We start from the raw sequence: 22,740 nt of genomic DNA, 5'->3' as shown, positions 1-22,740 counted from the left end.
ATCAGAATTTCCCTATAATACATACCATCATATCCTACCCTGAATAGAAAATAATCACAATGTGAAATTACCAAAAGTTCTTTCTTTCCTACGTAGAAATGAGAAGGGGCGGAAGGGAAAAAGACGTCTTTGCTTAGTTCCGAAGGGATGTAGGTATGGATTGGATCTTTTTTATTGTTTTTCCTCATCAGCTTTGGTTATTCAACTTTTCACATGAGCACATGGGCCCATTTACTGCAAATATCGATCTCCTTTATTTATTTCTTTTTGTATGTTTTCTTTGTTCTTATTCCTTTAGGAAGCTGTCCAAATGGATTGTTGATTTAACTACAGATCAGAAACGTTGAACCGACCACCTGGAAGGACGCCCATTATGGTCAGTTTTTCCAACATACACAAAATGTCAGCTCCCAATGGGCTACATGATAGGGGATCACCTGCCGGAGTCCGCCTTCATCACCATGGCTAGCCCTCCACGTGGTCAGGGCTTTTGCAGCTTGCTTCAGCGCCTACCAAGCCGAAGACACGGTACTGCACATGACACTTCCTTTTTCAGTTTTTTTCGACATTTTGCAGTAAATCAAACCCAAGTGGAAACTGCACCTACCCATTTCCCTGCCAAATGACTTGTCTACTCAGATTGTTAAAGTAAAATTGGCAGTTAACAAAATGCCTAACCCTAGATGAACACATAGTAATTCGTATGTTGGGGTAGCTAAAAGTAGAGATTCCTTAAAATTTTTTAACAACAATACCAAACTGATCAAGATATCTGGATTTGACATGATGCGATAACCGCAATAAGAAGGATCCTTAAAACAAGAACTTGCACCCACGTCTATCAGTACATAGAGGAAACTGCGTACATAGTGTCAGAATCTATCCCATTAAGCAGTCATCGAATGCAAACACCTTCAACTGAGTCCAAGCTGAGTACAAGCCACTTAGGCCCCAGCTACTTCAACCATTTCCTGTTCTACCGTGCTTGGCATCACCGGATAGTATTTGTAGTGAAGCTCTCCAACATCATCACCAGATAGCTTCTTCCAGCCATTTGGTCCCACGTGGTAAACTGATTCAAAAGTAAGCTCATTAAATGTAAAGTACAGGCACACATAAAACCAAATAAGGTGAGAGATGTCTTTTTTTTTATATATATATTCTGAGACTTGAGAAAGATAGGAAAGAATACCGCTGGCAACACCACCACTGGCACCATCTCGGAATGTGGCATGATAAATAGCTCTTCTTGCCAACTCTGCAGCTTCTTCAACTGACATATCATACCGGTACCTAGCACCAAAGTCATGCAAAAATAGAAATTAATGACTATAAATACATAAAACCGGGCATAATGTAAGACAAAACTAAAATGTCAAGCATACTCTAATAAAAAGGGCAGAAAACAAGAGAAAGTCTTTTGATTTATTTGAAGGGAGCCAAGCAAGCTGAAGTCCTAACACACGGTTCAAAGAATAACCAGATGACCACTGATCTCTTATTGACTAAGACAATCAAGCAGATTCAATTGGGAAGAGTTAAAATATGGTCAAATTTAATTAGGCAGCAGTTATGCATATTATCAAACAGTGGACAACCAATGTTTTCATCAGAAGCAATTGCAAGTGACTAGAGCCAGCACACATTACAAAGGTTTTAATAGGTTTCTTCTACATACTCCTTGTCCATTAGCCTGTCTGTTTCTCGATGTATTAAATGAACTTACAAGGAGATGATGATGGCTTTGCTGTAATATTTGCATTTCTATGAATGGAACAACAGCTAAGAAAGAACAAGAAGAAAAATGCATACCCACTATCCAGCACACCATAGGCATATGGTGAACCGGATCCAACAGAGAAACGCATGCCCTTTAACCTCCCCCCTTCACTGTCCACATAGTATAGTCCAGGACCCTACAATCCACATTAGGCAGCAAGTTAAACATGCAAGAATATTCATAACATGCAAGAGGCACAAAGGGAAAGGGAAGGGAGGAAAAAAGTGTAACATTAAATTTGAAATACCGTTTCATCCCATCCAGCAATCATGGTTCCAACCGACAGTCCCATTCCTCGGTAAGAATAAAGAATGTTTGCCAACAATTTTGATGCCCCTGTAACAGAAATTCTACGCTTGTTTGCCAATTCATGTAGCCGGCACTAGATAATGGCAAATGAGTATCCATTAGCACTACATATATGCTAAGGGAAATGAGAAAAAAACAATCATGGGGCCTAAAAGCTTTCTAAATTAGATGAAACCTGGAAAGGTTGCATATTGTTGTCATATTGACACCAAAGGCACAGACCGGAATAATTCCAGCATGCTCCACTTTCTTTTGATCTTTTATTTTCATAGCTAGGCAATTAGGCAAATCGAATACATTAAATTTAACCACCTATGAAATCAGGCAATATGCCTGGACTCATTTTTGCAAACTTCCTCCTTAAAAGTTTGTTTTAGGAACTAGGTTTTATGCTCACTTAGACTACGAGTGCACAAGTGCATACATAAGCAGTCATAGCTACAATCATTCTTATAACTTTGCTTAGTTAAAAAAGTTAACCTCTGCGTGCAAGTCACATTTTGCATTGGATGTTTAAACCACTTAGCTGTTACTAGGATCTATGCTAAATCTTAAATCATTTTATCTGCTTCTTTTGTTCTCATACACGAGTTAGGAAAAGCAGGTCATCTGCAGTTCAACTTTAGAGCCAATGAAATAATGTGAAACTTTTGAGATTGTAGCATACTCTCACTTTAAATATTGCATAACCAATATCTTAGAAAAACTGAAATACATGAGTATCAATGAAAAATTAAAGGAAAGAATGCCAATATGACCCATTTTGCATAAAAAGATACTGTTAGACTAACTTTTCTCAAGAAAACCTTACCGTAAGACAATACGCAACATATACAGTATATATCAAACAATACAAAAATCTAACAAACACAATATCCAGTTTGTGGCCACTCAAAAGAGAATTTGAGCCAACTAGCAAGAGGGAAAATTTTTATTTAATTACCTTAATGCCTAAATTTCTGTGCCAAAACTGGCAATCCGCAGCTCCACCAGCCATTGTGCCAAGCATGTAAGGGTTGATTTCAATAATTTTCTTCACTGACTGTGATGCTGCCAAAATTTAGGAAAAGGAATAGTAATCATGGTTTTGTTATTACTATCCAAAAACAACAAATGAAACAGAAGGATGCAACACTTCTAGAAATTTTTTTATTTCAAGGTTTAATCTATAATGACATAAATAAATTATTTCTCCAACAAAGAAACTTATGAACAAAAAACATTCACCACGCAGTTCAATTCAACAACTCATGCACAACAGACATAGCAAAAAAATTAAAAACAAAAAACATACAGATATAGCCTCCCATGCTAGCTCTAGAATCAGCAGCAACCATGACGCCTTCCTTAAAAATGAAGGCAAGCGTGGTGGTACCCTTAGCAGGTTTCACCATCTGAATTGCTTCCTTCTGAAACCCATCAAACTGCAATATACCAACCAAACAAAAAATAAGCCGTAAAGCTCCCCCTTTCTCTCAGAAATATATAAATTATCTGAAAGCTGTAACTCACATCAGTAGTATTTGGGAGCTCGAATGACGGAGCAGCAGAGAACCCATCAGCAAGCTCATTAAAAGCAGCCCAGACAGGCGCAGCCGATTCTAAACCGCTGGTGTCAAGCTTCATGTTCGGTTTTTAAAAAAATCTACACAACAGTGAGATTGAATTAGGAGATTCGATGCGTTTTATGTTAAGACGAAAAAATTAAAATGATAAACCCTAGGGTAGAAAACAATGATTGTCCTGAGAAAAAGATTAATACCAGAAGAAATAAAATTCGAGAAGAGTACCTTTCCTATCAGAATGCAGACGATCGTGAAACGGAAAACGAGAGAGAGAGATCAAGTGAGATGCAGCAAGAGACCTACGATGAGGAAAAGCAGTGGTGTTCTTTTGATAAACAATAAAAAGAGGGAGTTTTCTTGTGCCACGGGAAAGCGAAAGTCTGCTTGGTTGGGTCATCCCATCTGGGCCCAATATCTGATCCGAAACGGAGATTGAAGTTTTTGACTTTGTAAACCCATAGTTCAGAGTCCAGACCATCACCTACCAAGATCTCTGGGCCAAGACCAACTTGGGTTAAATGGGTTGGCCCTATCATTGGATAAAGGAGAAATTAAACTTTACTCTTACTCTTTGAATAAAGAGACAATGTACCAAGTACTGATAATCAATATTTGTACACGAATTTGGGAGGATTGTTACATTTTTTGAATCATCCACTAGAGTTGATTATACCACTCTAGTGGTGGATTTAAATGGAATTCAAGAAATGCAACAAAGAAAAAGTGATTAATAATGTTAAGATTGTAACAAGTAAGACTAGTTTAAAATTGGGCCTGACGTGAACCATCCTGGAACCATGAGTATTAATACGGTAAAAGAGGATCATTTTGTAAAGAAAGCCAAAAGTAGTACAACTTCTCATGGACAAAGGACATTTTTTTTAGGCAAGAGAAATAACTCTTCCAAAGTATTTGTTATTTTTATAATACATATATATATATATATATGTATATTCTTTATTGGTCTCCAATATAAAGGAAATAATTTTTCTTCTTTTACCTGTGGAATAAGATGCAGATTGGTTCTTTGGATAAGTGCTCAATCTTAAGTTCGGCCTGGCTTGGGCTTGCAATAGCTTTGTCTTGAGGCCAGGTTTTGTATGTGATTTTACAAAAGTAAAACAACACTAACATATGCTGGCTATGGGGTTCGAACCCATGCGTACTTATGTACAGGAGATCTTGAGTCTCCCCCCTTAACCTCTCGGGCAAACCAGCTTTGCAACGGAACTTTTTAAGATCAAACTATTAGGATACAATCAGGGCCGGTCGGTTCGATCAGCCGAGATGGTGTAATGCTAGGCCCGAGCACAACTCCATTAAAAATATCCGAATTTGAAACAAAATTTTGAAATATGTAAAAAATATATATTTTATTTTTTATATAATATTATAAAATAAAAAACCAACTTGATAAATCTAACGAGAATTTAAAGTTTAAACTCAACTTGATTCATTACTCAAGTAGTTTGAGTTTGAGCTCGACTCATCAATGAACAAGTCAAATTCAAGAGCCTAACTCAAATAATTAATAAGTAATTTAACTTATTGACATCTCTAAACTATTATTTAAAATTATTTTCTAAATTTATAAATCAAACGAAGGACTCGAATCATAGCTAAATAAACGTCAATCCAGCAGCCGGCCTAAAAAAGCTAAATTTCATTACATTTTTACTTTATAGTAAGTATTTTTAAGCTAATTTCTAAACTAAAACAAAACCAAACAATCCAAATATCAAAGCTTTAGTTACCTTTATATATTTTTTAATTTCTCTTTTATTGTTCTTTTTGGGTACAAGATGCTTTATTGTTATAAAATCAAATTGACTTTGAGTCGGTTTGACATCGTGAATTGAACTTTATTTGATTACTATCATTAAGTTTAATTGCAAACACAATATCAAACTAGTATAAAAAATTACAATAAAAATTATTTTGATTACCATAAATTTCATTTCGATTATAAAAACAGATAGAAACTTGCTATTGTCAATCACTAATAATTTTCAATGACAATTGTCAATCAACTAGGAGTGGTGTAAATTTCTCTGAATTTAAGGTTTTTGGTTATTTAGTAACTATATATGTCAATTTTATCTCGAAAAGTCTTTGGGTTATGATCACAGTTTTGGGGACAAAAGCTGTCTTTGGATTATGATTCAATGCGTTACTTCAATGAGTAGCTAGGCCAAGTAAAATCCATCCCTCTTGCATCCATGGAAATAGTGTGAACGTTGGAAAAAAGAAAAACAAGATATAAAGATCAAATCAACTTGGCGTGGTTTATTTGTTTTTGGTCCAACTACGAAGTAGCCCTTGCAATGAGGGCAGCTGCAGAAACAACGCCTTTGAAGCCTTAGCCGTCCAAATCAAGAGCAATGGACGTTTTAAATGCAGAAGTAGTTTTCATGCAGAGAACGTGGACACAACCCACCCTTTTGAGAATCACATGCAACGGAGAACTCCCCAATACCACCATTATTATTGCCTACGCGGTAAACAACTATATATCCGCTACCCTACCCGACACAGCTTGTTTCCAGCTGCTTCTTTCTCTACGTACCCTCATAATCATGGCCAACTTTATTTATATTAATTTGTTATTAATATAGCTGGGACATTGTTAATCCAACAGGTTTTACTCTGGGTAGTTAATCATGAGAAAAGCCCAACGGCAACTTGCTCCACAAATAAAGTCATTAAGGACCCCCCCCCACCGGTCAACGCAGAATGTTGCAGGGACCAGATTAGCCGATCAGGTCCCACCTAATGATTCTTCTGCTACAGAAGTTTAGTTTTCCTTGGCTGTGTCATTTGCATTGTGGATTAATTGATCAGTACCATTCTTTTTGAATATGGTGGGGGGTTTTCAAATTCTTGGGGTCGACAAAACGAATTGTAATGATCTTCTTTGTAAGTGACATTATAAGGTTGTAAAGGTAACAAGTGTTGCCTATTTTAACTCTTGGGGTAAACCAAAATAAAAGACAAAGCAAAACAAAACATTGCCTTTTCCCCAAGAGGTACAGAACTACATATGGATCGATGATCATAATTAAATACTTAACTGGATGGATCATTTTCATGTAGGATTCACATGATTTAATAGCGAGAAAGAGAAAGGAGGGGGCGAAAAGGAAAACTTTCCGAATCCAGCATGAGAATGATTATGACAACCATTGTAGAACAACACAGCTACATCTCCAGATGCCGACATTCCAAAAAGTTTAAATATAGAGATCAAATATGTTTATCTACGCATATGTTCCAATGGCCACAATTTTGTTGTCATCGCCACGGGACTGAGCTGATTTCTTAACATGAATATGTGTGCGTGAATATATAGATCAAATATGTTTATCAGATGCTTCATATATTTACCAATGAATACATGTGAAAGGGAATTCTTATCAAGTTTTTATAATTATATTTATATGTTTTGAGGACCTTTCACATATATGCATGTTGTTCTTTGATGTGTTTAATTAAAGCTGCTTTTTTAGAATTTAATAGTGATGGAGCTTGGTTTAATATTTAATTAATACTGAAATCTAATAGAAACAACCAAACCAGTTTAGTTCATTAAACAATATATTTTTGTTTATTAAGATCTTTTAAATATAATCTAGAAATAAAATTATGATTTCATTGGTTTGTTGTTAGTAGGAGGATAACAGTTTTATGCCAAATGCGTGCATAAAACATTAATTTGAAAATGTTATATAATTCCTTTTAAAGATGACGTTGTTGTTCAATTTGTGTCAAAACTCAAAAGATTCTCTCTTTTTTTTTTCTTCTTCTTCTAGGACCCCCACATTCTTCAATTATATTCTAGTATCAATTTCACTTTAATTATGCCTCATTCTAGTTCAGCTGCTACCTCAAGTTTATGACAGCATAAGTGAAACGACCTGATTTATACACATGGTAAATAACACCGACCTAATTGATTCATCCATTCCATGCTTTAGAACCTCAAATTCACCTCCCAGAATTAGCAAAAGCAACCGAACAATATCATGACAAACACAATAATTTGGAATGGGTTTGTTTCCCTATTAATAATTCCAATCTAACTATTGAAAAAAAGACCTTTTGGAACCCTTGAAGAGCAGGGTGCCTTTTACGATGTCACTTCAAAGTTCAAATTCCCTTCAATTTAAATCCTTCGTTATCTATTTCTTGGACCAAAGGACTGTTCGTTTCCATGCTCAAGAAAAAAAAAAGATTTATTTCAAAATTTTCAAACTGAAATGATAGGTATTACTACGAAGAGCTGTTGATGCTTAATTTTCCTGCAAATATGTTGATGTTAACATGTAAAGAAGCACTTATAGTTGATGACAATAATGGGATTAAAAATTATGGGTCAAAAGCTGAGAGATCACATCACATCTCTCCTTATATTATGGGGTTGGTAAATATGGAATTATGGAGCCGCATGTTAAGATGTCTATATTTCTCTATAGAAGATAATCAATTAAATCTGACTTTTGACCCAAAAGACGTGACACGTTTGTTTCTCGTGCTTCCTTCCACTCAGACCATGCTTTCAGCTTTCGGTCAAGATATACGGGCTTTGACCCCACTTTTTTTTTTGTCTGCTGGATCCTTTGAACCACACAACTGCCCTTGTACCGAGCCTCATTTTCGGGAATTACTAATTTGTCCTCATATTTTGATGCTTTAGAAGCTTTTTTTTTTTTTCATGGTTTTGTTTGATATAATTAATTATGCAATTCCAATATCTCCTTTAATTCCTACTTGTTAGTTATATATAATATGGAGCTACTTATTCTTTTATTATTTTTTATGTAATGATTTCTTTATCATTGTATCTTTATTTTTGAGTAGAATAATACATGCATTTATCATTGAATAATTTGTTGTGTTTAAGAGAATAACATTCATTGATATTTACTATTTCGTTTATTGTCTTATTATCTTTGGCTAAGAACCTTTATAGCTAGGAGTTCAATCCATATGACCACCAATTGGAAGTTAAATATATATTGAACTATTTGACTTTTCTTGGAATTAGGTTTTTAGTAAATACTAATATATAGTAAAAGTATCAAGAGAGAGTTGCCACCAATGATTATTAAAATGAATTTCCTAGAATATATAAGGAACCCCAATTAAAGAAAAGGCAAGGGGAAAGAGAAAGAGTCGAGGGAGGACTTAGATTTAAAAAGTGGATAGTGTTTTGTTTTGCCGTTTGACACATACTAGATGCTGATGAGGAAGTGGAGGTCTCAAAGTTTTGACAAACATTATTTAGTGCCCCACGTCAAGAAAAACAAACGAAAAAAGTGAACAGCATTCACGATGATGGGGGATGATTTTATGCTCCATTTGCTTTGCAAATTGCGTCATCGGGATACAATACTTCCATTGCTTTTCACGTCCTCAATGGTTTCACTCATGTGTCCCAAACCAAACTTCTCCCAATTAATTAAAGGACATAGAGAACTTTATACCTAACTAGGTTTCCATTGTCTGTCTTTAGTATAAATAATCTACAACAAAGTATATAGAAAAGAATAAACAAATTTACCATAGGATTTATTGAATCTGACAATCAAGTTCACATGTATTTAGGATTGAAATTTTTTGTGTGCATACATTTTGAAAATAAGAATACATACGAAAGTTTTGTTACAATGAATGATCAATCAAAGCACATGGTATATTGATGTAGAGGAAAAGAAATGCGTAAACAAAAATATATAATTAAAAATATTTTTAATTAGCAACCAACTAAATAATCAAACCCATATTTTATAATGTTTAGTGATTTTGTGTAGGTGTTGATGGGAAGGGATATGAGCATTTCAAAGAATTTCATATTCGAAGACCATATGCACAAAAGCATATGGCAGTCCTAGCTGATCACTTGCATTTTACTCATAAATATCTCAATCATTGGATTTATCCGAGTATCCTCTTAAGGAAAATCCAGAAGAGATCACTGCTGCCTGTCTGCAATTCATGAAGCCACTAATGAAATGTTTGGATTGGGTTAAGATGTAAAGTGGTAATCGGAGCCACCTTGTAAGTAAGATATACATTGGTCGAGGTCATATTATAGGTTATGCTTATTCATATATTGGTTAAAGAAGTATAATACACAGACAAAACTACATTAGATTTATTTATCTATTAGAAATGGTTTTCTTAATTGAAAAAGGGAAAAACTATTATTCTTTTTTGATATAATTCAATGATTAAATTATGATTTCTTTAACTCTACTGTACTCCATGCATGTACTATGAAATCAATTTCAAAACTCATTATGCGAAATTAAAGCAAAAAAGTTATATATTCTTTTTAATTGATTGATAAAATTATGATATGTAATAATTAATTAAATACCAATTTGTTCGACATACTTTCTAAAGTTTGACATAAAACATTTTATTAAGATACTATCAAGATATACATAGATTTACTAAGGCTGCATTTGGTGGTTTCCTTCACTGCTTACCGTTTGCTTTTAATAGAAGAAAGAAAAAGGTTCTTTCGGATACAAAAGCAAATAGCTAGTATAATTTTTAGATAATTAAAATTTAAAGTTTATAATTTTTTAAAAAATTAAAATATATGATATTACTTTTATATAAAATAGTTATGTTAGGGTTGGTGTTACATTTTAGTTATTTATTTATTTCATTATATATGGATTAAGTTTACTCTCCCCGTGTAAACTACAATTAAAAACCGTAAAAGAAATTAACAAACATAGCATTTTGGGTCTCCATAGAATAACTTACCTCTGGTGAGTAAGTTAAAGAACATGCATCACTTTTGAACTAGCTTGCGTTCAGAGAGCTTGATATATAATAAGTATTGGTTTGTTGAAGTTTTTGCAGTGAAGTGAAAGCAAACAAAAATAAGAGTCATGCATGCTCCTATTCTCCACATGTAAATAGTACTAGTATTTCTTGTATGGGAGGTAAAGATGAAAAGCAAAGCAAGCCCAAGGCTTCCCAAGTGTTATTTAATGAGATGCTTGGCTTCAAGGACAAGATGGAGAGGCCAATTATCACACCGATATATGCTCCACGTGACATGCACCAAATTGTGTTTATTAGCTTAGGTTCTTGGGACTTCCTTGGATCCACATGTCTTGACTAATTTTCCTCCAAAATGAAAAATGCATTAGCAAAAGTAATAATTCTAGAGATTCGAATTCAAACACATGCAAAAATCTTCAATCTGTCAATAATTATCTTATTATTTTTATTTTAATTAAATGATGCCATTGATTAGATAGAAATATCTCTCGACTTTCCCTTTAAAAACGAAAACATGAAGATGGACTAATGTTCCAATTTTTTTTTTCAAACAAACAAGAATTAGGAAAAAGTTTGGTGGGGGATGGAAACCCCACAAATTCAAATCTTTGGACTCATGTGATCCCTCTTCTATATAGGGCAATGAAACTGTATTCTGCCAAGAATCTCACCATCTTACGCTGACACTAATGCAAACGGAATATCCACCAACCAATCGACACGTGTACTCTTCATTTAAGTGCCGTAGGAAGTACTACTTTCACATAACGAGCGACAACGGTAAATGAAAGGAATTGCACCCTGCAACAGTGAAACCCCCCCACCCCGCCTAGAATAGAGAATGAAACGCACGCTCCTATCAGTTAAAGGGAGGTGGGGCGGTTTGGACAGCAAGTGGCTTGGATTGCGCGTCTGATTGGACGTGGTTTTGTTTGATTAGATGCGGGTTTTTTTCCACCGTTGATCGGGCAACTATGAAAAAATGGAAACTAACAGGAAATTCCGTGAATCTCGGATCTTATGCGGTTGGTAAATAATTTGCTGTCAAGTTAAAATGGGTAGCTCAAAATATACCCACGTGGATGGGTGGGCGGGGCCCATATTATTATAATCAGAGCAGAATAAGAGACTCTCGCCTCCGTACTCCTGCATGGAGACATTTCTGCCGCCAATGAAATCAAAGTTATTTCCTTTTTTCTCCAAAATGCCCTAGCAATTCTCTTGTTCTTCCTTTTTCCGGCCATCGTAATGCTTCGTTTAGTGTTGATTGATTTCAAGATTTTCTTTTTCAAGGATACGAAGAAGTTGTTTCTATTCGATCTTTGGTACATGGTTAGAAACATTGATCGGTGGTTTTAAGGCAAAACAGAAAAAAAAAAGAGAGAACAATTACTTCCACCTATTCATTTCATTAACACGAATTTTATTGGGTTAGATGTTTAAGTATATTAATGTATTTAATTAATATAATAAATTTATTAAAATCTAAAAATGTAAAGGAGAATATGAGTTTTCTATATTCTTCTTTGGAGAGATCACGATTTAGAAAATTTTGAAAACAAAAATTATACAAAATGAAAGTTTACTCTTAACCTAGATTGGTTTATACTAAAATTATTATTATATTATCTTAAACACATTGTTTCGTGCCTTCTTTTAATGTTTAAATTTGTTGGCTTATAATTTTAGAGGCTAAAAGCAACAAAGATTAGTGAATAAGTTCCATAGACAACAAAAACACATATATTGTCATTATAAGCCACTAAGCTGGTTGGATTTTTTTTTTAAAAATAAAACTAATTTACTTCTATAGTCTATACTTTTTGGAATACTCATTTCTAGAACTTTTGTGCTTTTTAAATCTAATTTGAGCATAAAACCCACTTTTCTATTTTCTTTTTGTTTTTTGATAGATACTTTTATGTATTGTGGCATATAAGATTTGTTGGTGTATTTTCAAAATAAAAAAAATTACGTCACATGATGAAAAACTATTTTAACTCAAAGGTTATGTCACATAAAGTAATATAGTGTGGTTATTGGTTTATAGATAGGTTTTCATGTGAATAGTTATATCTCTTAAAAAAATAACATCCAAAAGTTATGAGACAAATTGAAAAGACACAAAAGTTCAAAAGTTAAATATGAAAAGTTATTGTTTCAAATTACAACTCAATAGAATGAATGATTGTCTTTTCATAAGATAATTATTGAAACAATATTTTTATCCAAAAGTTGTGTCTGGTAAAATATAAATGTAAAGATGTCTTTGAGACAAAATGATGCTTTAATGAAAGGATTGTATCTTTAAATAAGAAACATTTACAAGCCCATATAAAGGACTTATTGTAAACTATTTTGACACATCAAATCAAATACAAAACAAGAGCAGAAATATCAAGAGCAAGAAAAGTGTTGTATTCTATTAACATAAACATTTAAGTTCCCATTAACTACGAAAGCTTTCAAATTCTTTATAATCTATTTGTTGCAGAAAGTAGACTATAAGACCAAACAACTTTACAAACCGTCTGGTGTATCTAGCGGTCTATTCTCGTAAAGTGTAATACGAAGTTAGACATTAGTTTCATTGTATCATAAGGTTATTCGCATTATTCTCTTTTGTATATCGAGTGGTATGAGCGAAATAAGTCTTAAAGATAGCGTCTATTGAAAAACTCGTCTTGAAGTCAATTTTGTCGATTTTTTTAAGTCCATTGAAACCCTATTGATACCAACAAGATTTAGCATAATGCTTCATATCTAATAAATTTACTCACAAAATCTGTATTTCCAAAATGAGCTGAGCAAACCCTAATCGTAATAGATTTTAATAAATTAAATCTAATTTATATGAAATCATTTGACACTTATATTAAATGTAAAATTAGAAAGAGACTATAACTACAATCCAATGCTTTCTTTTTCAATTACGAAGTGATAATAATTTTATGTTATCAATGGTTTACTGATTCCTATTGGTTATGGAGAAGAATGACAGTCCTATTACTTAATTAAGTTAATCCATATTGTCAATCAAATTGGGGGTAACAACAAAATAGTGAAGAAAGTTACCGCTTGATGGGGACAAAGAACCAAAAGGACAAAAAAAGATTATTATAAAAAGGACAATTGAGTCATTTGATAGCATTTAAGACAGATCTGCTAACCGACAAACGAGGAGGTCGGCAATTGTCGGCCGTCGAACCAGGGAGACATAAACGAAGAAATCCAAACCCCTCCCCCCAAATTTCAAAAACCTTTTTTTTTTGTTAATATCTATTAATTAATTAAACTATAATTAAACATTAAACCGTCTCCTCACAAAGTATTCACTCCACAGTCTACACTCTCACAGTTGTTTGTTTAATCCCGCTTAAAATAAAATTTTTTTAAAAGAGAAAAAACTATTTTCAAATATTCCTTTCCATTTACCCCCCCCTTCCAATAACCAAACACCCCGTCTTTCTCTCTCTGCAATTCTTCTCTCTCTCTCTCCCATTCTCATCTCTCTACTCCGACAAATTCGCTACTTCGGACAACAAATATTTGAAACCAAAAACCTAAGTATACAAGGAGATGGGATCATCGAAATCCTAATTCCCTGTTTGGCTCTTCATTTTTTCTCTAAATGCTCATTTGTATGAAGCCTCCTTGGCTACCTCCGTTTTTCCCGGTATGTCTTTTGATTTCGAACCCTAACTCAGATTCAATTCTATTTTAATTTTTCTTAAAAAAAGGGGTTATTTTTCTCGTCGGATTTTTTTAGCGGTACGTGAGTTGGAAAATAGGCAGGACTTTTTTTCTTTTATTTTGTTGTTGTTGTTGTTGGGTTTTTTTTTTTTTTTTTTTTTTTTGTAATTCCGTGTTTGGTTTGTTTCTGTTTTTTCTGTTTTTCGCAATCTCCGTAGGAAATTCGCCTTTCTTTTATAGGTTGGTAGTTTTACCTGCTTAGTCTTTTATATGTTACTATGTTTGTGGATTTCTGGTTTTTGCCTGTTTTTGGATTATCGATTAAAGGCAAAGCTGATGGTGATTCTCGTGTCTTGTCTCGGTTAAGATCTCTGGGCTTTCACAAGGTCATTTTCCAAACAATCTTAGATTCTTTCTTTTCTTTCTTTAACACTACTCTTTTGATTTAACTGTTTTTGTTGAGAATCTTGAATTTTTCAGTTGTTTGATAAGACGTCTAAATCAAATTGTTTGTTCTTTCTTAAAACCAATCATGAGTTTTTATTTCCTATTGGAAATCTTCTTTTTGAGTTCCGTTTCCGTTGTTTGATGAAATGTCTAAATCAAAATTCAAAATTCTGCAATTTTTTTATATAATAAAGTGGTGTTTACCTTTTTTTTCGAAATTGCAAGGAGGTCCAGATCAATAGCTTATTCAAGAACGCTCATATTGCCTAGTGTTTTTCTTTTAGGTGGAGGTCTTTTCCTTATCCGTTTCATGTTTCATGTTTCATGTACCGGAAAGGAAATGTTTGAAAAGTGTAATTTTTTATGAATAATGGTTCTAATTGTTTATTGAAACAAGGAACTTTTGAACTGAGACTAATAAGTCATTTGCTGTGTTTAGGTGCATATGTTTTAGGAAAATTGAAGTAGGTAAAGCTTGATTTCAAAATAATGCAACCAAAGAAAAGTTGAGAAATTTGTTATTGGTATTCATGAAATATGATTGGTCATGATTTTTTGTGTCAAAGAGAAAGGAAATGGATTTTTGAGATTGTTATGTTAGTTAAGGGAATGATTTTTAAAGTTATCCACATAATTTGAACATTTCTTGCGTTGTTTTTGAAATATTTTTAGTGGTGAGGTTGTAACCTATTTGACCCTGTTCTATTTCCTCTTGCATTTCAGTTGATATAGATTTGCATTTAGTGGTTTCCTGCAGTGAATGCTAAATCATGGACACTTCTGAGGTTGAAGAGAACCTATTTGCAGCTAGTGATGCCAAGGTATGAATTTGGTAGCATTTGGATATATTAATTTGATAGCCAAAGAATTGCAACTAGCATTTTCTAGATTTTTTTTTTCTTAATTCTGCTTTACTTAGAAAAAAAAGGGGATATGCCTGCTAGTTATTTTGTTATTTTGGGAATGTGCTTTTTGCATAATCCTACTGTTGGCACCAATCCATCTCTTAAGTTTTAATTTTTAGCCGCTTCTGAAAATCAAAGGCCTTTTGTTTTTTGGACAGCAGTAATCGTTGAATTTTGTTGCATTCCTGATTTTAGGACAAAGAAGACAAAACTTGCTTAATGTTCATAGTTTTCTTACTTTTTTTCTGAATTTTTTCTTATGCAGTTACATGGAGAAATGTGCAAGACACTTTCAGCAATTTATTGCAAAGTCTTGTCAATATTCCCTTCCTTGGAAGCAGCACGTCCTAGGAGCAAATCTGGTATTCAGGCTTTATGCTCATTGCATATAGCACTGGAGAAGGCCAAAAATGTTCTTCAACACTGTTCAACATGTAGTAAACTTTACTTGGTAAGAGTTTCTTGTATGCCTCCACAATCAGTCAGAGATATATGCATGCATAATTGTACATGTATACATGTGTATTCTTAGAGTAGTGGTTTTTTACTTTTGTTTGATACATTCACGAAATGATATTTCATTGTATTTGTTTTTTACCATGTTTTTTCTCCTAGAGAATGTTTACTAATGGTATTGTTTTTCTCATGCAGGCTATTACCGGAGATTCTGTTCTCTTAAAATTTGAGAAGGCAAAATGTGCTCTTATTGATAGTCTTAGACGTGTTGAAGATATAGTTCCACAGTCCATTGGATGTCAGGTAATGATTCCCACCTTCCTGGTTTTAGGTTGCAGAGATTAATTAATTTTTTGGGTATTTAAATAAATAAGGGTCTTTTTTTGCAAGCAGTTTCATTACATGCTATTCTGCTGCTGGTATTTTGTCTACATTATCCCAATGCATCTTTAAAAGACCTAATGCTTGTGGTTCAAATCAAGAAGACATTTTTAATTTCTTTTTTTAGGAAATATGTTGTGTAATGTTTGTATTGGAATTATCTGCAGTATGATCCTTCTGATGTGAAACTCTGTAGTAGCTTGTGCTTTTGTCTGTATACTCAAAGTATTCCTGATTACTGTAAATTATTGGCTTCAGATTTTGGAGATTGTAAGTGAACTTGAGGGGATTGTTTTCTCACTCGATCTGTCAGAAAAGCAAGTTGGTGATGAAATAATTACATTGCTTCAGCATGGGAGAAAATTTGATGACTGTAATGACAACAATGAGCTCGAGTCTTTTCACCAGGCTGCTACTAGAATTGGTATCACTTCTTCAAGAGCAGCCCTAACAGAAAGAAGGGCTCTCAGGAAGCTGATAGAAAGAGCTCGTGCAGAGGAAGACAAGAGGAAGGAATCTATTGTTGCTTATCTTTTACATCTCATGAGAAAATACTCCAAGTTATTTCGAAGTGAGGTTTCAGATGATAATGATTCTCAGGGTTCAACACCTTGTTCCCCCACCGTTCTGGGTTCTCTTGAGGATGGAGGCGCTGGTGGTAATGGCCAGGCATTTGAGCGGCAGCTATCGAAGCTCAGTTCTTTCAATTTCAAGCCAAATATTAGGAGATCTGGGCAGATACCCCTTCCACCTGAAGAATTGCGATGTCCAATATCATTGCAGCTTATGTATGATCCAGTCATAATTGCCTCTGGACAGACATATGAGAGGATCTGTATTGAGAAATGGTTTGGTGATGGGCACAACACCTGCCCAAAGACTCAACAGAAGCTCCCACATCTCTCTTTGACTCCCAATTACTGTGTTAAGGGTCTCATTGCTAGTTGGTGTGAACAGAACGGAGTCCCTATTCCCGATGGTCCCCCAGAGTCTCTTGATCTTAACTACTGGAGACTGGCCTTGTCTGAGTCTGAGACTGCAAATTCAAGATCAATGGATAGTGTTGGTTCATGCAACTTAAAGTGGGTTAAGGTGGTTCCTTTGGAGGAGAGTGGTACCATTGAGGAAGTGGAAGGAAATGAAGCTGAAAATGAATCCCCATGTCCACAGGTGGAAGTTTCTGAGTTTACTGTGCTAGAAAGATATCAGGATTTCCTATCTGTCTTGAAAGAAGAAGAGAACTTGAGGAAAAGGTGCAAAGTTGTGGAACACGTAAGGCTTTTGCTGAAAGATGATGAGGAGGCCAGGATGTTTATGGGGGCTAATGGCTTTGTTGAGGGATTAATGCGATTTCTAGAGTCAGCTGTGCGTGAAGTGAATGCAATGGCTCAGGAAATGGGGGCTATGGCACTCTTTAACCTTGCTGTCAACAATAACAGGTTTGCTACTCATGTTTTTATTAAATCCAGTCATTGATATTTTGTGAGCAATACTGGTTTTCTTTTTCCCTTAGCCTTTGACAAGATGCTGCTATGCTTTGATTCATTAACTGATACACCAAATGCATCATTGTAGGGGAGAGGATCCTATCAAATTAATTGGAGGGGGAAAGAACATTGTTATGTCTTTCATTTTAACACTGTTATTTCTTATGGATGATTGATATTATATATATGTAATTATTAAGCTGAATCTTATTTAGTTTTCTTTCTCACTTTTTTTAATAAAAAAATCAGGAACAAGGAGCTGATGTTAGCAGCTGGAGTGATTCTATTGCTGGAGGATATGCTTTCCAACTCCAATGCCCATGAATCAGCAACTGCTCTCTATCTTAATCTCTCTTGCCTTGAACAGGCCAAAACTATCATAGGCTCAAGTAAGGCTGTCCCATTCTTAGTCCAGCTACTTGGAGGTGAAGCTGATCCACAATGCAAGCTTGATGCCCTTCACACTCTTTATAACCTCTCTACTGTGCACTCAAATATTCCGAGCCTTCTTTCAGCTGGCATAGTCAATGGCCTCCAGTCACTCGTGGTTTCTGGTGACCATACTTGGACAGAGAAATCCATTGCAGTTCTGCTAAATTTAGCTTCAAGTCAAGCGGGAAAAGATGAGATGGTATCAGCCTCTGGTCTCATAAGTGGTCTTGCTTCAGTTTTGGATGCTGGTGAATTGATTGAGCAAGAGCAAGCTGTTTCATGCCTTCTACTTCTTTGTAATGGAAATGAGAAATGTAGTCAAATGGTCCTACAAGAAGGTGTGATTCCTGCATTGGTGTCAATTTCTGTAAATGGGACGACAAGAGGAAAGGAGAAGTCACAAAAACTCCTGATGCTATTTCGGGAGCAGCGACAACGAGATCACCTACCTGCGGACTTACACAAGAGGGTAGAAAGCAGTCAAGCGCCCATGCCTGGTCCAGCCCCAGCTTCAGAATCCAAGCCACTGTGTAAATCGGTATCAAGAAGAAAAATGGGGAAAGCCTTGAGCTTTCTGTGGAAGAGCAAGAGCTACTCGGTTTATCAGTGTTAAAACGTGGCAAGCTATTGTAAATTTCCCTTGTATCTTCTTTTCTATTTCTCATGTCCTGTTCCAATGGACAGTATTTATCTTTTTTTGGGTTATCATAGAGAAGCAGAAATGTACAGGCCCTTTGTAATCTATGGATTTTTGTGTCTTCTCCATTTTTGTGTAGGAATACATGTCCCAGCTATTGTCAGAATTGAGGTTTTAGATTTATCTTCCAAAGATATGGCAGTCCCTCCACGTGAATATTTATATATGGACTGTAATCTATAAGATTCCAACTACCAACACCAATGATTCTGAGGTAGAGATCTAAGATTATAATTTTCAGATAATTGCTCAAGTCTCAACAATAGGCTATAGCGTCCTGTAAATTGTCAGTTGATGCAGGTTTGACACCAGACACTTAACCCAGAGGGCCAAAATGTGGAATTTTTTTAATTTTTCGTCTGCAAGGGAAGGGTATGAAATAAAATACAGTTATGAGTTTTATAAATAATTTAAATATAAGAGTGCAGATCAACAAGAAGCCCGTCTAGCTCAGTCGGTAGAGCGCAAGGCTCTTAACCTTGTGGTCGTGGGTTCGAGCCCCACGGTGGGCGTTGACATTTTGGAATTTGCATTGTTAGGGTCACTACTAATGCAGTGGTGTTCGTTACTTTTCATGATGTAATTTGAAAAAGTTGAATGCAGAATGATAATAAGTTCACTTTTCTAATAGCAATTGACTTGGTTTTTGTAATTTTACATAGGAAAAAGCTTTCAAGCTCTCATGCTACACCCTTGTTTATGTCAACTACGTATTGAGAAAACAGTGGGCGGCAATGGCATGCCTGTCCATGGAAATCTTTGTACGACTGGATAATGTGTTACATATATATTATTATCCCTATCTGGCTCATCCACGTATACTATTGAGGTTGTCCTAGTGCCAAACCAAGGCAGTACTGCCTCTTCCTCGTTATACGAATTTCAACCTTTTCGGATACTTTCTCTTCACAACCTTTTTATTAGTATTTCCAGTAGTTCTGCCTCTTCCCTTTCTCTTGCTCCCAGTGTTTGTCTCACATTTGCTGTCTTCATTTCCCCTTGCAGGATCAAATTTGCAGGATCCGCTCTTCTTGTTCTGGAGGAACTTGATGAGTCCTTCAAGTGCAATATCAGCATCCTCACTTTTCATGAGCTCTTCTGCAACTTCTGCTGGAGTTACCTCCACTTCCATCATCAGTTCATCAATTTGGGTGAACAATTTGTGACTAGTGATGCCCAGATAGTTTGAAGCAAGGATCCTGAATCCACTAGGAGTGCAATAGGACATGTGGATGTGCATGTCCATGCGGCCTGGCCTTAGCAAAGCAGGGTCTAGCTTGTCCTTATGATTGGTTGTAAAGACTATTATCCTCTCATCGCCACAGCTTGACCATAGGCCATCAATGAAGTTGAGCAATCCGGATAGAGTTAGCTGTCACAATATATTTAAAGACAATTTATTAAAGTACAGAATTGGTACTTGTAATTATGTACTTAAAACTTATATTCCCTGTAGACCTCCTCTAATTACATTAGATATTTTCACCCTCTTCTTCAGATGTTTGAAGAGGGCAACAACTAAAGGCACTCAAGCATTTGGGGAGGCCTGGAAACTGTAGTTGCCTAAAAAATTCATGTTATGAATTTTACTTAGCAGATAGGAGGAAGAGAACCGTATTTTTTTCTTACTGATTCTCCGAACTCCTGTCCCTTTAATGTTTTATTGTGTTAAAGGCATATGTAGAGGCTGGGCTGCCTCCAAAAAAGAAAATAGAAAAAAGAAAGACAAAAAAAGGAAAGGAAAAAGGGTTTTGCAAATGGTTTGAAATTTGAAGTATCATATTCATTTGTTAATTGTTATGAATCCAGTTATCTCACCTGGCTCTCACTCTGATTGGTATCTCCAGCTTGTCTGTCCTTTAGCTCAATGCTGCAATCAATGTCCTCAATAACTAGTATTGATCGGTTTGTGGTCGAGACTAGCAGTCTTCGAAGATCTGAATTGCTGTAGATGCTTGCGAGTTCCAAATCATAGATACTAAACTTTAAGTAGTTGGCCATGGCGGCAATCAAGCTTGACTTACCTGTTCCTGGAGGACCATACAACAGATACCCACGTTTCCATGCTTTTCCAACTCTTCTGTAGAAATCTTTTCTCCTCAAAAATCTGTCCAAGTCATCCACCAACTCCTTTTTGAGTGTTGCATCCATTGCCAATGTTTCAAAAGTGGCTGGATGGTCAAGATTGGTTGATGCCCATTCTCCCTGGTATTCTGCATAATAGTTTCCAAGTGAATAAAGTTTCACCACCTTTTTTTCTTCTTTGGTGGCCTTTGATCTCTCCAGTACATATGGCAGGTAAGATTTTACTACCTTTTCCAGGCGCTTCTTATGAAAACTGAGCTCAATTACTCTCTTTTCATATTTTCCTTGTTGGGATGCCTCCTTCATTTCTATACAAGTCGTTCGCCACTTGAGTTGAATATCTTCAAAGATGTCAATAATATTTTCATCCTTGTCGATCGTTACTGACAAGGTCTTGTCTCGTGGAGCTAAGGAAACCTTAAGCTTGTCGACAGATGCAGTAATTTTTGTAGCCAAGTAGATTTCAGAAGCTTCATAGAGCTGATTGATCGTGTAGCCATCGTATTCATCAATGAGAAGAGTCACTTGGGAAGGAGGAGTCCCCCAAAAGCCTACAAATTTCGATAGTAATATGGTTTGCAGTTGTTCTGGAATGAGCTGGCTGCTTATGGTCTGAACTTCACTAACCACACTGCGAACCAGCATAGCTAAGGCGGTGAAGGTGGTGTATGTTGAGAGGACGGACGCCGTTGAAGGGATGCTTTTGAGAGAAAACATCGTTGAGGCTTGGCTGAAATTGATGATTTTCAGTGTAAAAGACTTTGTTTTTAATTGTTTCTGCTTGCTTGTATTGTGGCATTTTAAGCTATTGGCTTATTATATAGTCATGGTAGAATAGCAATTTGATAGGAGCTTCTATTGGAAGCTCACAGAAAAGCAGTTAAGAAGGAGCTTCAAAGGGAAGCTAGTGGAAGAAGAATTGGGAATGGGATTCTATGTTGATAGGTGCTTGTCAACAACTAGTAGCCCAAGTCAATCCAGGCAGAAATCTATGTCCAGCCATCCAAGACAATCTTCTCAAGCAATTCTTGCGAGTTGGCAAGACTACAGCCGACTCTTCCTTGCTATGGCATTCTTTATAGGCCAAAGCCCAAAGAGCCAAACTAATTTACGCCCATGGACTTCAAGATATCTCATTCTTGGTACATTCAAGTTGACGATCTGTAATTAGGAGGGACAACCTTCCAAAGCATATCCCTGAAAATGAAAGTATGAGTTGGCTGAGATGTGTCTTGGTCGGTGTCTAGGTGACTAGGCCTAATCCATGTCCAAGGGAATTGAATTCATCTCAGTTTCTAGACATGATCCTTAGCAGCTTCCCTGTTATTTTTAGTTCAAATTAATACATTAACTTGGCATCTGAGAAATGCTAATTGTTCCAAGTAAAAGTTTCAGATATGCAAGTAATCATGCTAGGAACTATTCACACCACTCTCTTTGGAATGGAATGTTATGGCCTCAGTAAGTTTATTATATATAAAAAGAGTTTCAATACATCACAGGTGATTCCATTATGATCATGGTGTCTACTAATTTCAGCTTAATTTACTCAAACGCACACGTTAACTAAAAGTCCAACTAGTATATATATACAGAATTCACATTAGCAAGGTAAGCATGCTAATTGTTGTGATTACTGAAGAAATTGTGCCAAAATGGACACTCGCAAAAGATGACATTGATAGCAAACAATCATTCATGC

The 22,740-nt window shown here is 35.5% G+C and overlaps 3 protein-coding genes and 2 non-coding genes across 8 annotated transcripts; 2 read left to right on the top strand and 3 right to left on the bottom strand.

Moving 5' to 3' along the window:
- On the bottom strand, positions 707–4,004 carry LOC18609721 (proteasome subunit beta type-5). The gene is made up of 8 exons (XM_007044982.2): positions 3,880–4,004; positions 3,602–3,734; positions 3,384–3,513; positions 3,033–3,139; positions 2,028–2,162; positions 1,813–1,916; positions 1,193–1,293; positions 707–1,072 (listed from the first exon to the last, which is right to left on the bottom strand). The coding sequence occupies exons 2-8, from the start codon at positions 3,713–3,715 to the stop codon at positions 945–947; spliced, it is 819 nt and encodes a 272-aa protein (XP_007045044.2). The 5' UTR covers positions 3,716–3,734; positions 3,880–4,004; the 3' UTR covers positions 707–944.
- TRNAL-CAA lies at positions 4,790–4,872 on the bottom strand. The gene has a single exon. It is a non-coding gene; the product is annotated as a tRNA-Leu (tRNA).
- LOC18609720 (U-box domain-containing protein 6) lies at positions 13,876–19,070 on the top strand. Of its 4 annotated transcripts, none has more exons than XM_007044979.2 (6): positions 13,876–14,131; positions 15,353–15,416; positions 15,766–15,951; positions 16,152–16,259; positions 16,596–17,776; positions 18,074–19,070. In XM_007044979.2, exons 2-6 carry the CDS (start codon positions 15,366–15,368, stop codon positions 18,867–18,869), a joined length of 2,322 nt encoding a protein of 773 aa, XP_007045041.1. In that variant the 5' UTR covers positions 13,876–14,131; positions 15,353–15,365; the 3' UTR covers positions 18,870–19,070. The 4 variants fall into 4 exon arrangements, with proteins under 4 accessions (XP_007045041.1, XP_017971545.1, XP_017971543.1 ...); XM_018116056.1 differs by having other exon boundaries at positions 15,340–15,416; XM_018116054.1 differs by having other exon boundaries at positions 15,319–15,416.
- On the top strand, positions 19,393–19,465 carry TRNAK-CUU. The gene has a single exon. It is a non-coding gene; the product is annotated as a tRNA-Lys (tRNA).
- On the bottom strand, positions 19,559–21,795 carry LOC18609719 (AAA-ATPase At3g50940). Its single transcript, XM_007044978.2, has 2 exons — positions 20,772–21,795; positions 19,559–20,325 (listed from the first exon to the last, which is right to left on the bottom strand). Exons 1-2 carry the CDS (start codon positions 21,753–21,755, stop codon positions 19,825–19,827), a joined length of 1,485 nt encoding a protein of 494 aa, XP_007045040.2. The 5' UTR covers positions 21,756–21,795; the 3' UTR covers positions 19,559–19,824.

Source organism: Theobroma cacao, chromosome 2 (assembly GCF_000208745.1).
Source record: "Theobroma cacao cultivar B97-61/B2 chromosome 2, Criollo_cocoa_genome_V2, whole genome shotgun sequence".
NCBI lineage: Eukaryota > Viridiplantae > Streptophyta > Magnoliopsida > Malvales > Malvaceae > Theobroma > Theobroma cacao.
Note: the sequence above shows the minus strand (reverse complement) of the source record. Positions and strands in the feature narration are given on the sequence as shown.